The sequence below is a fragment of the Cordyceps fumosorosea genome (genome assembly GCF_001636725.1).
Source record: "Cordyceps fumosorosea ARSEF 2679 chromosome Unknown scaffold_8, whole genome shotgun sequence".
In the NCBI taxonomy this organism is placed as follows: Eukaryota; Fungi; Ascomycota; class Sordariomycetes; order Hypocreales; family Cordycipitaceae; genus Cordyceps; species Cordyceps fumosorosea.
This window is the reverse complement of record NW_017387308.1, coordinates 579,030-592,949: the sequence shown is the minus strand read 5'-3', so window position 1 is coordinate 592,949 and position 13,920 is coordinate 579,030. Positions and strand designations below refer to the sequence as shown.

The 13,920-nt window shown below is 53.2% G+C and overlaps 1 protein-coding gene across 1 annotated transcript; it reads left to right on the top strand.

The window, feature by feature from the left end:
* Window positions 1-9,662: 9,662 nt before the first annotated feature.
* ISF_04019 (Zinc finger domain-containing protein, C2H2-type) lies at window positions 9,663-12,757 on the top strand (the record flags this gene model as incomplete). Its single annotated transcript, XM_018847625.1, has 2 exons — window positions 9,663-10,161; window positions 11,358-12,757. The coding sequence occupies 2 exons, from the start codon at window positions 9,663-9,665 to the stop codon at window positions 12,755-12,757; spliced, it is 1,899 nt and encodes a 632-aa protein (XP_018705205.1).
* Between the last annotated feature and the right edge of the window lie 1,163 nt (window positions 12,758-13,920).

Genomic DNA, 13,920 nt, shown 5'->3' with positions numbered 1-13,920 from the left:
GGGGGGGGTGTCATTGGGGGCGAGGGGAAAGGACAGCGATCATCCCGATGACAGGCAAAGCCGGAGGCCTGAACTTGGGGCGCGCGAGCCATGGGCGCAGCAAGCCAGCAGAGTGATCAGGGGGGGCGAAGTGAAGGGCACAGACGCCCTGGGTGCACCCCCGGCTACCATATTCTTTGATCGAATTGAATCATTTCCCAGAATGCCGGGTTCAACCTCACCACCCCGACAGTTTTTGGGGGGGATATGCAAGGCCGCTTTAGGGCGGCGGATGGGGGATGCGACGGCGCCAACTTTGCTTCTTCGGAGCAAGGTTAGCTTATCTGCCGATCAATGCTTGGTTTCCAGGACCACATCGGGGGTTAGGCTTTCTTGTCTCGATAACACGTTCAATACAGAAGCCAAAAGAAAAAAAAGGAAAGGACGGACGGCGACCTCCGCAATCCATCAAGGCATTTTCTCTTTGTTCTCTTGTAAGTCGTCCCGCCGTTTTCGTAAGACCTCGTGAACAACTTCCAACGTTCAACTTGTAGCTAACTAGATAGATTTAGTCCAGTTAGTCATCCGGACGTAGACCGAGGAGGGGGTTCCAACTCATAAACTATGGCCAACGCAGATCTCGCGGCGAGTGGCGTCTGGCGCCGTCGTTAGCCGGGAAGCCTATCATCACGAGTGTCGCTGCCAATTTGAACTCGCGGGTCGTTAGTTCGGGGGCGCAAAAAGATATAATTAGTTTTTTCTGAGCGGCGGGCGTTCTGAACCCTTCATGTTCCCAGGTACTCGGAGACACCTCTGAGTCGTGGTTGTTGGCTTTTCCCACACAGTTAGCGCATAGCAGAGGGAGGCTTTCCCGTTGGTTTTAGCAGGATCTCTGTCTTGGTGGAGCCGTGAACCCAGGAGTATGGGAGACGCGGATAAACTTGATCCCCTAGCATGGATGCTCCAGACAGTGTCGCTTCTAGGATGTTTGCTTATTAACATTGAATATTTCCAGCAGGCTGTCTATGCGATAAATACGACAGCCGACGGCGAGCCCCAACCCCACCACCCCTGTTAGCATTCAACGTCTCTGAAGTGGCGGAGAAGCGTTCTTTGGCCGGTTATTGGCTGCTAGCCATCGTTGGGTTTTGGGATTGTGCGCCCAGACGATGTTACCAAAGCTTGCCAAAACCCACACCCCTTTCGACTTTTGTCGCTCGAGCTGCCGACTGGTCGGAAAGCCTTGCCGGCCGGTCGTCCGATTGTGACCAGGGGTACGGGACATGCGAGGCCGTTTCTGCGCGCTGGCTCTCCTAACAAGGCAGCGAAGCGGTTAGGTGCCCAGCAGTTTGCAATTACGTATGGCCTTGTTGCTGACCTATTTTTTGTATTTGCGACCGCGCCTTGGCGACTGACTGGGGCGACCATCTCGGTGTGACGGACTGACGGGTAACCGTGCCTCGTCGAGAACTCTGAATCTAATGGCTGTACACTTGGGACAGTCTCAATTCTACTCAATAACCATCTGCGCACCAATGTAGTACAGGTTGGTGTCCAAAGTCAATACAGTACCAGTTAGGTACTGTACAACGGGTTGTGGGGGAGTTAGCGGCACAAAAAGTCAGATATGTACATACATACATAGGTATGTCACTAACAACGGGCAGAGGTAGAGGAGGGTTGAATGATACTAAGAAGTGCTGTGTGCAAACATTCAGAGTACAGTGCATAGTATACAATATACAATACAATATACATTTTCATTTCGCAGCTCGAGACTCATCTCGTCACCGGCGGCTGGCCCCAGTTGAAGTGTAACCTCAAACGCCCAAAACTACTTCGTACCATTGTAAATCAGAATCACGGTGATGAATACAGGCAATTTTACGAATGAATCAAGCTGTGGGGAGAGAGGCTCATTTCTCTGCCGGAGCTCATTCAGAATCTGGACATTGACACCCTTTTTCCGACCCATTTTTCTTCATCGAAAATCTCGTCTCTGATCAAAAAGGGTAAACGACAAAATTGCACAAGGCTGGTAAGCCCGGCATGGCGGTTCAATATGGGGAGGGGGGCTTTGATGAGAAGTTGTGTTACATGCACATCGATGACACCCCGCGCGACCTCGACCGCGCTCCCTGCCGACGCACCGGTTTCAGTTTCTGTCCAAAGGACGAATTAGCAAACTACGGACCATGATACAACTCTGCGTCGTAATCGCCATCTCTGATGATCTGAAATCGCCACAAAAACCCATGTTGGTTAGTCCATCATCGCCATCACCGCCTGACACTAGTCGCAAAGCTTTCCTCTTCCAAGCCAGAGAGGTCTTCACCACCAGTAGACGCTAAAGGCGCGCCACTTGACAACTGTCCCTCGGGGGGTGTGCCTTAAAAAATGCCGTGTCAGGCTCGCTTTACAGAAAGGCGTCCTGCATCCTTCGCATTTGTTGCCCAACAATTGTGTAGAGGGCCAAGAGGCAAGAATTAGTCCTGATTATTCCACGGAGTGCAAATGTCCACAATGATCATCCTGGCCGCTGCTCGTGCCAATGGCGATCACCAGCTGCTTTGGCTCGTGAGGCGAATGGCTGACAGTTTAATTCCCGCCCACGTCCTGTCTTGTCTGCCCCTCCCCCTTTCTCGTAATTCGTACCGAGCTCTCCTTCGACATTTGGCTCGACTCGTCACCGCCGGTATTTGCTGGCACTGGCACAGCCTCAGCCCTACAGGAGTTTTTAAAGCGGCTCACTCCTTATTAATGACAAGGCGCTCCTTACTAACTATCCATGCTGTGGTCCCCCAAATTCTTAGGACAGCCTTGCTTCGCCACAGAAACAGAGGCAATTGTCCGACAGCCGACGACGGGGGAACTCTATCGGCTAGGCTGTTTCTCCAGCGCTAATTTAGCAAGACATGACCATACTTCTTAGTGCCCGGAGTACGGAGTAAACCGCTAAAATAAAGCTTGGCTAGTGGAGTGGTATCATTGCCTCACTTGATGCTTCTGCTGCCAACCCTAGACCTGTAATGGCTTTTGTTTGGATGTATTGATGATGATCATTTCGGCGGTAATTAATCGCAAAGCTGCTGCTAGCACGACGTGAGTTGTTGCTTACGGTGTTTCAGTATCCGTACACGTGATGATTTTCCCAGTAGCGTCGGAGGCGGGCTCGATGTTCGTCTACGGTATTGTTGCCCTTGACGTCGTGCACGGAGCCAACTGCGATCCGACAAGTAACATGACCGATGCACCCAAAACAGGCCATGTCCGTTTCTGGCCAAACATGCATATCCACGGTCAGGGACAGGGCCCTAATATGCAAGGAGATTGTTATGGAATACACCACAGTTCGCCGTACGCTGCGAACCGTCCAGCTGGAACTTTATTCGAGAAGCAATTGCGATGCTGCGTGAGCTCATAGACCCCAGCTGCCGCCAAGCCCATCACGGACCAAACACGCACCGCTGTACTACCACACCTGCTTCCTTCACCTGCGGACACCAGGTGAGATTTCGCAGTTTGTCCAGTCTAGGAAGCATCATTACGCAGGCAATCTAGCATGTGCATAAAAAACAGTAAAGACTTTCATAAAAAGAGGGACAAACTACGCTTTCACCAGGCGAGATTCGGGGACCTTGGAAACAAGCCACACACAAGGCAGACGCAGGGCACCAACCGCCCTCCCATTGACTTCGACACGGGAACCTTGCTGACGAGACACATTTGGGGGCGGAGAAACGGATAGGATTAAAAGGAAACTAGTTAGGGAATTTTATAAAAAAAGAAAAAGCCACATGGCGAGCGCCATCCCAGGGTCGAGAACTTGGGCGGGCAGAGCGATATGGCGGCGCCGCCTTGGTCCCCCAAAAAGCCGTCCTGCATGCATGCATGCATGTGTAATCTATTGGAACGACGATTTATTATTGATCACTGATACTGTGCACGTGGTCAATTCCTGCAAAGTACCTACCTTCCCTTGCTCTGGTACCGTGTATACCTACCTCTATCATTCGTGACTCGCCCGTATTGCTTGCGCGCGCCCCGGATGAATCGGTGGCGCGGGCCCTGCCAGTCCCTGAAGATGGGCGGCTTACGGGCGCCGCCAGCATCGCCCGCGCCCACGCCAGCGAAAAGGAAAATTGTATTCCTGCCAGTAAATTGATGCCCCCCCCCCGCCTACCGTGCAAGAAAACAGGCGAGCGTTCCGCGCAGCCCCCCCTGGCCTGCGGCCAAGGAAAGGAAGTCTTAGACGAGTAAAAAAAAAAAAAAAAAAAGAAAAAAAAAAAAAAAAAAAAAAAAAACGCATGTATGCCTCGCCGCGTTTGACAGGCAAGGGCTCGGGCGCATGGTTGGTCCGACAGATACCCCACACCCATCCATTAACTTGTAGGTGACTTGCTACGGTGGACGGGTGCCGCAGAACATCTCCTACGCACCCTCGGTGGGCGTAAGGACCAGAAACAGCACAGATGCCTCCTGCCTATGTGGAACAGATGATGTAGGTGCGGTGCGTGCTACATTGCACAAATGCTGCACAGCGTCCTGTCCGACGAGACCTCACCGTGGAAAGATAACACCTGACCACGGAGCTTCCCTTGGAGATTTTGTGCGGATTTGCACATGTCACCCCCAGCGGCGGCGGCCTCTGCCTAAACCACTACGCGCCCGTCCGTTCAACGACCACGTCACCCTATCGTTGCCAGTTATTGTGTTGCACTGTGAGAGGATATAGCGGCTCACTGGCGCGTGGCACCAACCTTTCTTTCCCAAGCTTCTCTCTTTGGCCCGGTCTTGTGGTGCTGGTCATCCCGCCTCGCAAGCCTCAGCTGTGGCAACCGCCCTCACCCCTCCCCTCTTCCCCCTCTTCCCCCTCTTCCCAAGCTATTGGTGAAAAAGCAAAGTTGCAATCTTATTGATCAAGTTTTTGGCTGATGGAAATCGGGCAACTTCCATCTCCCCTACTAGGAAATCAGCGGCGATATGACATTTTTTCCCTTTTTTTTTTTTTTTTTAATCTAATCAGGCTACGTACGGATATGGATACAAGAGGCGGCCATTAAGAAACAACTGGTACGGCGAAGCGTCGGCCTTGGATTTGGGGGCTGGTCCATGCTGTGATGCTCAAACGAGTTTCCGTAAACGGCAATCTCCTCGCGAAGGCAGATTGGTAATGGGAGTTGAGACTACACTTGTTTGGTGCGAGTACAGATTACAGTCAACTGGCAAGACAGCCCGCCGGGGTTTAGGGCGGCGCATCCGTCGGAGCCGGAGCGGCAGAGGCGCGAGTTCTATTGGGCAAGGCTGCGACGTCGACCACGGCGCCTTGCCTTTACTCCGAGTGGGCGACCTAATATTCCTGCCGACTCCTGCCATTATCATTAGTAAAGACTTAGAGATGTGACTTTTCGTGGGGAATCCGAGGAAATTGCAAATGGACAGTACCAATACTCCGGTCTGACACACACACAGTGATGGGCAAAATAACCACACACACACACACACACACACACACAATTTATTACTCCGTCCACACATTTGGTTACCATATCCTTGTTGCGGTCACTTGATTCGCTGCAGCTCTCTGTACGCCACAACTACAACAAGGCTTGCAGACGCGCTGGTGTGGTCCGTCCCCTTGGCCCTTCCCCATCAAATCTGTACTGAGGATCCATCGACTGAGGCGAGATGGCAAAAGTCTTGTCCAGGGAACGGGGACCGCTCGGTCAATCGCCAATCCCTACTAACATCAAGTTGTAATTTTTTATCCGAGTGGCTTTTTTTGCATTGCACGAATAGAAACTTTTGGACGACCCCTTGGCCGTTGCGCCCTTGTTAGTGCCAACTGTCGGTGAAGCTGTCCCTGAGGTCTCCGCCGATTTGGGGAGCTCCCTCTCTCTTTTTGCCAAATGTGAAATAAACTGGTGGATCTTCCTGCCCACTGCTTTTTTGCCTCCAGTACAGATACACGACGCCAAGGCAGGCCGGCAGGCTGTGGACCGCACTGTGACGGATAGCTTGATCATGTTTCTAAATTACGGGCCGAACAGGCCTGGTGCTGCTTAAAAGGAAAAAGTCCGATAAACGACCAAAACCGTGGCAATGACGTTTTGGGGAGAGCCTTGGCCCTCCGACTTCTCCCATTTGTGCGTCTTGTACGACACACATGCAATTCGTGCATCTCCGTTACTTTTTTCTGCCCATGTCGAATATCCCTCCCCCTCCTCCCCCGACATGCATCGGGGATTGCTACCAGTATGAACAAGAAAAAACAAGAGCAAGCCATACAAGGGTAAGTCCGGTTGGAGAGACGTGTCCTAAAAAAAGATGTCTGGGAGGGGCAATGGAGACCCAGCTCGCATGGCAGACGCATGTCTTACAGCCATCTGGTGCATTATGGGGGCCAGTCCTGAAGACAAGAGGAAAATGCATTCCCCCCCCCATCATAATAAAGTACAGGCGTAAGTAGATGCAAGAGAGCAAGGTACATACACGGCATGGGTTGGCGGGGAGTGAGATGCCACCAATCCGGCCGCCTTGGTCACCCAAAAGAGGGGGGCGCGTCTCGAATCATTTGCCCAAATCTGTCTCGTTTACAAAAGCCAACTTGGGCTTGGGAGGGGAGATGAGGCCGGCATGGCGGCTGTTTTTGTCCGTCGCGGGTTATTGCGGGTTTATTGTCTTTGGACTGCTAACTAACGAGAAGCAACAACAGCAGACTTATTAGTTAGAGGAGGCAGTTGCCTACCAACCTAGGCAACATTCGGTACAACTTGATGCCCGGATTACTGGCACTAACAACATAAAGACGTTGGAGGTGAGTAACTTGCTAACGCATAGACTAGATAACAATGGGCTGTTGTGGTAGTTTAGTAAGTGACATATGTACCTGCTAGTAGAACACCACTGACCGGCCTGTGCCATCTCGCACGGGTGGGTGATACTGCTTGTTCTTGTGAGAATAAACGAAGTGACATGGGCCACTGAAAGATACAAAACAGGTGGCAGACAGGAGGCGCCGGGAGGGACAGGCAAGGAGCTCCCCGATCACTGGGAGAGGTGGCTAGGGACGCTGGTCGCCGCCACACCCCTATCGTCATAGTGCCTGGGGCGAGGCAGGGCGTCGCGCAAGCGGCGGCGTCTTGGAAAAAATGATCCAAGTATATTCAACTCAAAGACACAGGTGTCAGTCCTCTGCATCCTTGCATTGAGAGGGGGCCCTTATACATGAGAGACCGCATCAAGTCACAACTACCGACATTTAAGAGACACTGTATTGCTAGACAAAGAGGACGCGGAAACGACGTCACGGGCAGCAGCAACAGCGTGTACCATGACGATGGCAATCTGTAACTGAAAAGAAAGTGGACTGAGACGACGTCGAGATGGCGAGCTTGCTTTGCTGGTGGAGGATGGGGGCCTTGGGGTTTGCCTGCCGGCACCAAGAAATATAACAACGTCAAAATGGACAGGGAGGGTCGCTAAAAACCCACTGGGGAATTTTGGCTCTTGTCATGTCTAGATGGATGCATTTTCCTTGCTCCCAGTCAGGTAAAGGGTTGCTTTCCGAAGTCCCTCTCCACTCATTTGGCTTTTCAATCATGCCAGTGCTTTTAGTCCAAAAGATCAAGTCATGCAACGGGCTAAATATGAAGTGAAGAAGGGTGTGCTAGTTTTACGTGGTCGAGTTGCTGGGAAATACCCAACTTGAGGATTAGCATCGAAATAGACGAACCACTCACTTTTGTGTGTGACCGGGGGGTCGGGCCACTTCATCAAGTCGCACCCAGGCATGGATGGCATCAGAGCATGTCACCCCGACTCACCCGCCAATTCCGCCCATGGGCAGATGGGGCAGAAATAGGGTCATCTTCCCATCAAATCGCACTTCCTCTCTCATTCTCCAGGGAAACGGCGCTGTAGAGCTCCCGACAAGTACTAGCACGGGGCGAACGAACTGGAGATGGCATCCTGCTTCACACCATCTTTTCTGTACGTCTCTTTTTGCCTTTCCTCCCACTTGCCTTGCCGTCTCACTTCGAGGTTATCAAAGTCCCCGTACCGGCTACAACCGACGAGTCACTGGGGATGCGGACCAAGTTTAGTTTCTCTAGTTGACAGAAACTCGCAGCGCTTGCCTTTCCACTGGGGCGGCGCATTTCATGACGGGAGGGCGTTGAAAGTATTTATTTTAGCTTCCCCCGGTCTTTTCGCTCGGTGACTACCCAACTCAGTCGGTGACTCCTCTCTCTGCGAACGCGCTCGCCCGACGTCTGCCTGGCGGAGGCGCCCGGAGTTTGTGGTGTTATTCCTTCATGCACGGCGAGTTCGGAAAAGTCGTTCTAGAAGGAAAAGAAAGCCAAAAAAAAAAGCAATAAAAACAATAAAAACGCGGAGTGGCCGTGAGCACTCTATCTCTGCTGCATCCTGTCCCCATACCAAAGTAGATAGACAGGCAGAAAGTCTTGCAAGGTAAGCCGGCAAGTAACCCACCAAAAACTCTCTTGCACCGTCCACTTCATCGCAATACAACCTCTCATATTCACAGTACAGATTACTGGTACACCCACCGCGCAACCACCCCAGTCTAACCTGTGCCTACCTCACTCCGTACCAGTATCGTAGCGCCAGCACTAGACAACCGGTACACACCCCTCCCCGGTTGGCTTCTTGATTTGCTCTGGGGCTTGGGCCAAGCGGTCCCCCCCTCTTCCCGGGGGGAGGGACCAGTGGTCCATGTCTCTTCGTCTAACTATCCCGTCCCTCGCAACAACAACGCTCACACCCCTCCCACTCAGGGAGGTGTGTGAGTAAACGCGGAAAGGCTGCCTTGTCCTCCCACCCGCCTCGCTCTTCCCTCTGCCTACCTACCTATCTACCATGTAACTAGTGAATTAACCCTGGGTGTTGCTTTTAACTACGCCTGTTTTCTTTTTGCGTCCTGGTCCTTGCTTATGTGAAGCCAAAGTACAATTTTCTGTAGTCACTGACTAGCATCTCGTCTTTTTCTGACCACCCCCCTCCTTCCTCCCCTCCCCTCCCCTCCCCTACCAACAACAAGCAGATCCGCTCCTTGTCCGTCCTGCATAGCTTCGGGTCTATATCTACGTCGAAGCCCCCAACCCGCATCATCCCGCAGCCTTCTTTACGCACTTTCAACTCTGGGTTTCCAATCTTTTTACGATTCGATACCCTTATTATACCACGCTACGACACTCAGCTCGCATCTTGTTTTGCCGAACTATCCTGCTTCGACTTACAAGCTCACACCTTCTCATTGCACTCATCCTGCCCTCCTCTACGCCCCTTGCCACGACCGTTGCGCCGACACTCGCTCTTCTCCGTCCTATTCTAGACAATACACAATCTAGAACAGACTACCGCCCAATAGAAGCATTCCTACGCGTCTGGATTCAGCGCCATTTACACCAATCCGCCAACATCACAAATCGTTCGACTGCCCAGACGAGACAACGTATTGTGGAATGCGATAGATTTGCGCCTTGTCTCAAGACTCCCCTTCCCTTTTCCACCCGCCTCTGGCCAAGTCGTATTCGAGAGCTCTCTTTTTGAGGCTCGGCAGAAGAACCAGGGTTCCGAGAGGCTGATTGCGACTTCCCAAAGCAAACCCGCAAATAACGGCCTCCCCCAAAGCCTCACACACCACTCACAACTTCTCCGCCATGACTGAACAAACTTTCACCATGTTCCTCCAACAGGACGAAAAGGACATGACGCGGTACTCAGAGCACGCCTCCCACGGCATCGCCTTCACTTCAGGTCCGATGGACATGGGCATCCCCGCCGACGCCTACGGCGCGTATGCCGGTTCCCTCGCGACCACCATGGGCGGCCTCGAGCAGACCATGTATGGAGCCGATGGCGGTGTCCCCAACTACATCCTCAACGCCAGCCGCACTTCCCCGAGCACATACCCGGACGACGGAGACATGAGACTGTCGTCGTCGGGCCTGTCGACGGCCTCGGCGCCATCCGCGCCGTCCTCGGTCGTCGGATCGCCTCAGTCGCATACCGGCGGCCACCTGGGCGTTCCCGAGTGGGCGACGATGCAGCCGAGCATCGTCGGCGATTACATGACCGGAGGCGACTACCCGACGTTTTCGAGCTCTAATATGGATGATCTCTCGACATTTGACTTTACACATGCCAAGACCTTTGTTGGTGAGTTTTTCTCTTTTTTTTTTTTCTCTTTTCTTTTCTGTTTCATTTTTTGCATGCTTTGCTCGTCGTGATCCGCACACAAAGTGTCAGCTCCTTTTCCCTGCCCATTCGTTCGTTCATCTGGTTTCTTATTGAATTCCTCGGCACCTTTCTCAAGCGAGACATCCCCGGAGAGGAGACGGGACGGGAATGACGTGCCTTGCGCAGATGGATGGGAAATGCAGCGCCGAGGCAGCGTCGGTCTCTGTCCAATGGTGGGTTCTGCTTCTGATGCAAGGCAACGCGGGTCGCTCAGGTCGGCCTAGCGCACATCGCCGAGCAAGACCCGCTTGCCCCGGCCTTGAGTTCAGCTGGCCACTTGCACAGCCAACGAAGACGAAGGAGCCGGTACTGGTCGCAACGGCAGGAGCGATCGACCAGTACAAACGTGCGCTGCAATGCCCTGCACAGCAAAGCACAGCACAGCCAGCCTGTGCCACACAGTTCGTTCACTTCTCGGAGGCCACCAGCCCAGCACCGCTCGCCACACCACACCACTGCATCGGCAACCACCACTCAGCACCCACCACCCACCATCCCCCATCATCATCCTGGCCCGCTGAGAGCTCCCTCCTGCAGCGCCATTTCTGATGACTGCAGCGCAAATCTTCAGCCCGCCTCCGGCCTGCATCCAGCGCTCTACCTTCTTCCATCCATCGTCATCAACCTTTCTGCTTTTTCATATAACCTCACTTCCATCATCTATCTCCACTCTTGCTCCCCCTTTCCATCTTGTCCTACCTATACCCTCCTGGTCTCTTCATTCCCTCCCCAGCATCTGTCCTATCACAAGAGGAGCGTCGGTTCATTTATCCAACCGAGACATTGCTGTGGCTGCCATCAGTCTATCCATTTGCCCACCAAAGTTAGCGCCCCAATTACCCGCTCCATCAACCACGCCTTCGCCCTCTCTTGCCCATATCTAGCTCGGCCCTCTCGAGCCCCTCTCCCTCGCTGGAAGCTCCAGCCACGTCCACAACGCTGGCGCCACCGTTGAACCTTGAATTTTTCATTCCTCATTAGTCCTATTGCCCATCATCACAGACGTTGCTGCACAATCCTCTCGAGCAAAGCTTTTCTTTTACCGTCAATTCGCGCCGCACTCCGGTGCTCTGCCGTGGCAGCTTTTACTGACAAGATGAACCCGGTTCCTCCAGATCCCTCGCTGATCCACCCGGATATTGGACAGCCCAACCCAATGTCCTTTTCGCCATATGATGCCGGCTTCCACCAGCCCGTTCACCCGTATCCTGCGTCGCCCTCTCTCGCCGCCTCGCCACAACCCTCGATGATGCGCACAAGCTCCTCTTCACCTTATCTCCACAACGGCTCTTTCCAGACCGGCTTCGCTCAGAGCCCTTACGGCACGCCCATGGACCCCACCGGTCGCCGCCAGAGCATGGTCGGCCCCGGCTTCATCTCGCCGGGCTCTGCCGAGTATCCCTCCGGCGACGAGAACAAGGAGCGCCAGCGCTGCACCTATCCCGACTGTGGCAAGGTTTTCAAGGACCTCAAGGCGCACATGCTCACCCACCAGACTGAGCGTCCCGAGAAGTGCCCTATTCAGACCTGCGAGTACCACGTCAAGGGCTTTGCGCGCAAGTACGACAAGAACCGCCACACATTGACCCATTATAAGGGTACCATGGTCTGCGGTTTCTGCCCTGGCTCTGGCTCGGCCGCCGAGAAGTCCTTCAACCGCGCCGACGTTTTCAAGCGCCATCTGACAACGGTCCACGGCGTCGAGCAGACGCCGCCCAACTCCCGCAAGAAGGCCCCCACCGCCGTTAACCCCGGCAAGAAGCTTACTGGTTACGCTCCTGATGCTACCGGCAAGTGCAGCACTTGCTCCCAGACCTTCTCCAACGCCCAAGACTTCTACGAGCATCTGGACGACTGTGTTCTACGCATTGTTCAGCAGGAGGACCCCGCCGAGGCCATCAACGCACAGCGCCTTGCCGAGGTGGAGAATGACAGCAGCGTTCACCAGACTCTGGAGAAGAACAATCTGCCCACTACGACTCCCACGAACCAGTCTACCCCTGGCGAGGATGACGACGAGGACGATGATATGGAGGATGATGGTGAGGACCGCCTCAACTCATCACCCAAGAAGAAGCTTGCACTTGTGAACGGTGTTTCCAAGTCGCGTGGCTTGACCCATTCCCGCGGCGGTGTCCCTCTCATTGGCAAGACACGTGGTCGCAAGAACCGCAAAGATTACCCTTCCTCTTGGGGCTTCGACAAGGGTCAAATGACCATGAAGAAGCGCATCATGGCCGTCTTTGATGGCGGCCGTCGCTTGGCCAAGGATGACCTGATGCTTTCCACCGACCGCGAGGTCCGCCTCAAGCTCTCGGATGGCAAATCCTACGTCACCGACCTCGACGTGCAGACCATGAAGCGCGCCGAAGGTTTCCTCAACGCCACCGACGATGAAAAGGGTCCTTGGGTCTCCGATGACCCTACTGAGGAGCAGATTCTCGAGATGCAGAGGGTGCAGGAAATCCTCAGCACCCCCGAGACCACCACAGACGCCGCTTCCGCTTCTTCGTGAAGTCATGCTGAATGATCAAAAAGCGGAATGTTATGACTTGCTGTGTGCCTCTGCCCCTTCCCGTACACGATTTTTCGAGGGCGATTTGCCGGACTTCACGTTTTCGGCAAGTTTTCGGGCTTTACAAATGCATTGCGATCAGGCGTACCCGAGTTTGTTTTTACATGACATGAAGGAAATATTGGGAAGAAATGTTTTATAATGGGGAACATGTGTTTGTTCCAACCTTTTTTGCTGCAAGAGTCGAATCGGCTTTGCAGCGCGCTTTCCTGGGAGAAGAAAGGCCAGTGCCGTGGATTGATTGATACCCTGCTCTCGTTGTTTGTCATCTGCGTTGTTCTTTTTAGCGGATTTCTCTGCATGCTGTTTTTTGATGGAACAGACGGTTGGCGTTTATTTTGCTTAATCTCGGTTTGTTACAATCTTGGGTTAAAAGGGCCAAGGGTGTCAGTTTCCCCTCCCCTCCACCTCGGCTGGGTATCCAGTCTCGGATTTTATATTCAGTTCAATTTTTTGAATAATTTTGCTTGTTAATACAACTCATCTCAAAGCAAATACTTTGGAAGCCTGTGTCTCGTTGTGATTGCGGTAGTATCACATGTGATTGTGTGGCCACGATGCCCTGCAAGTGGCCGGTGATATGAGTTGAGGCGGTGTCGGAATTGGACCTCGGGTTCCGATATATCCATCGTTTTGTGGCGCCTTTGCGTATCCGTGATACCGTTACCTGCCCAAACCTCACTTGGAGGAGTACTGCAGCAAGCAAAAACGAAGAACGCGAATCTCAATGTCAACTTCAAGGATGGAGCGGAAGGGAAAGAGGGCGGGGGGAAGCAGCTCATCTTATACCCCATTTCACAAGATCTAGAACCCTCCCCCTCTGGAGAACCAAAAGCCACACAAAGTCAAGTGCCGAGACGCCCAGCTGAGAGGATAAAGAAGAAGCTGAAACCATCAAACAAGACCAAGTTATGAAAGATGGAGAGGCTAACAAGTGGTGTGCGTCGCGGTCGTCTTTTCTTCTCGCAGAGTGCATGAAACGGGCATGGGGCCAAAGCTGCCACTTTGTCGCAATACGACGAGCAGCCAACAACCCAAAGTGTCTCAGTTCCGATAAAATGCGTGGGCAGTTTATCTTACCCCAGAAAATTGGCGTTGCGGCT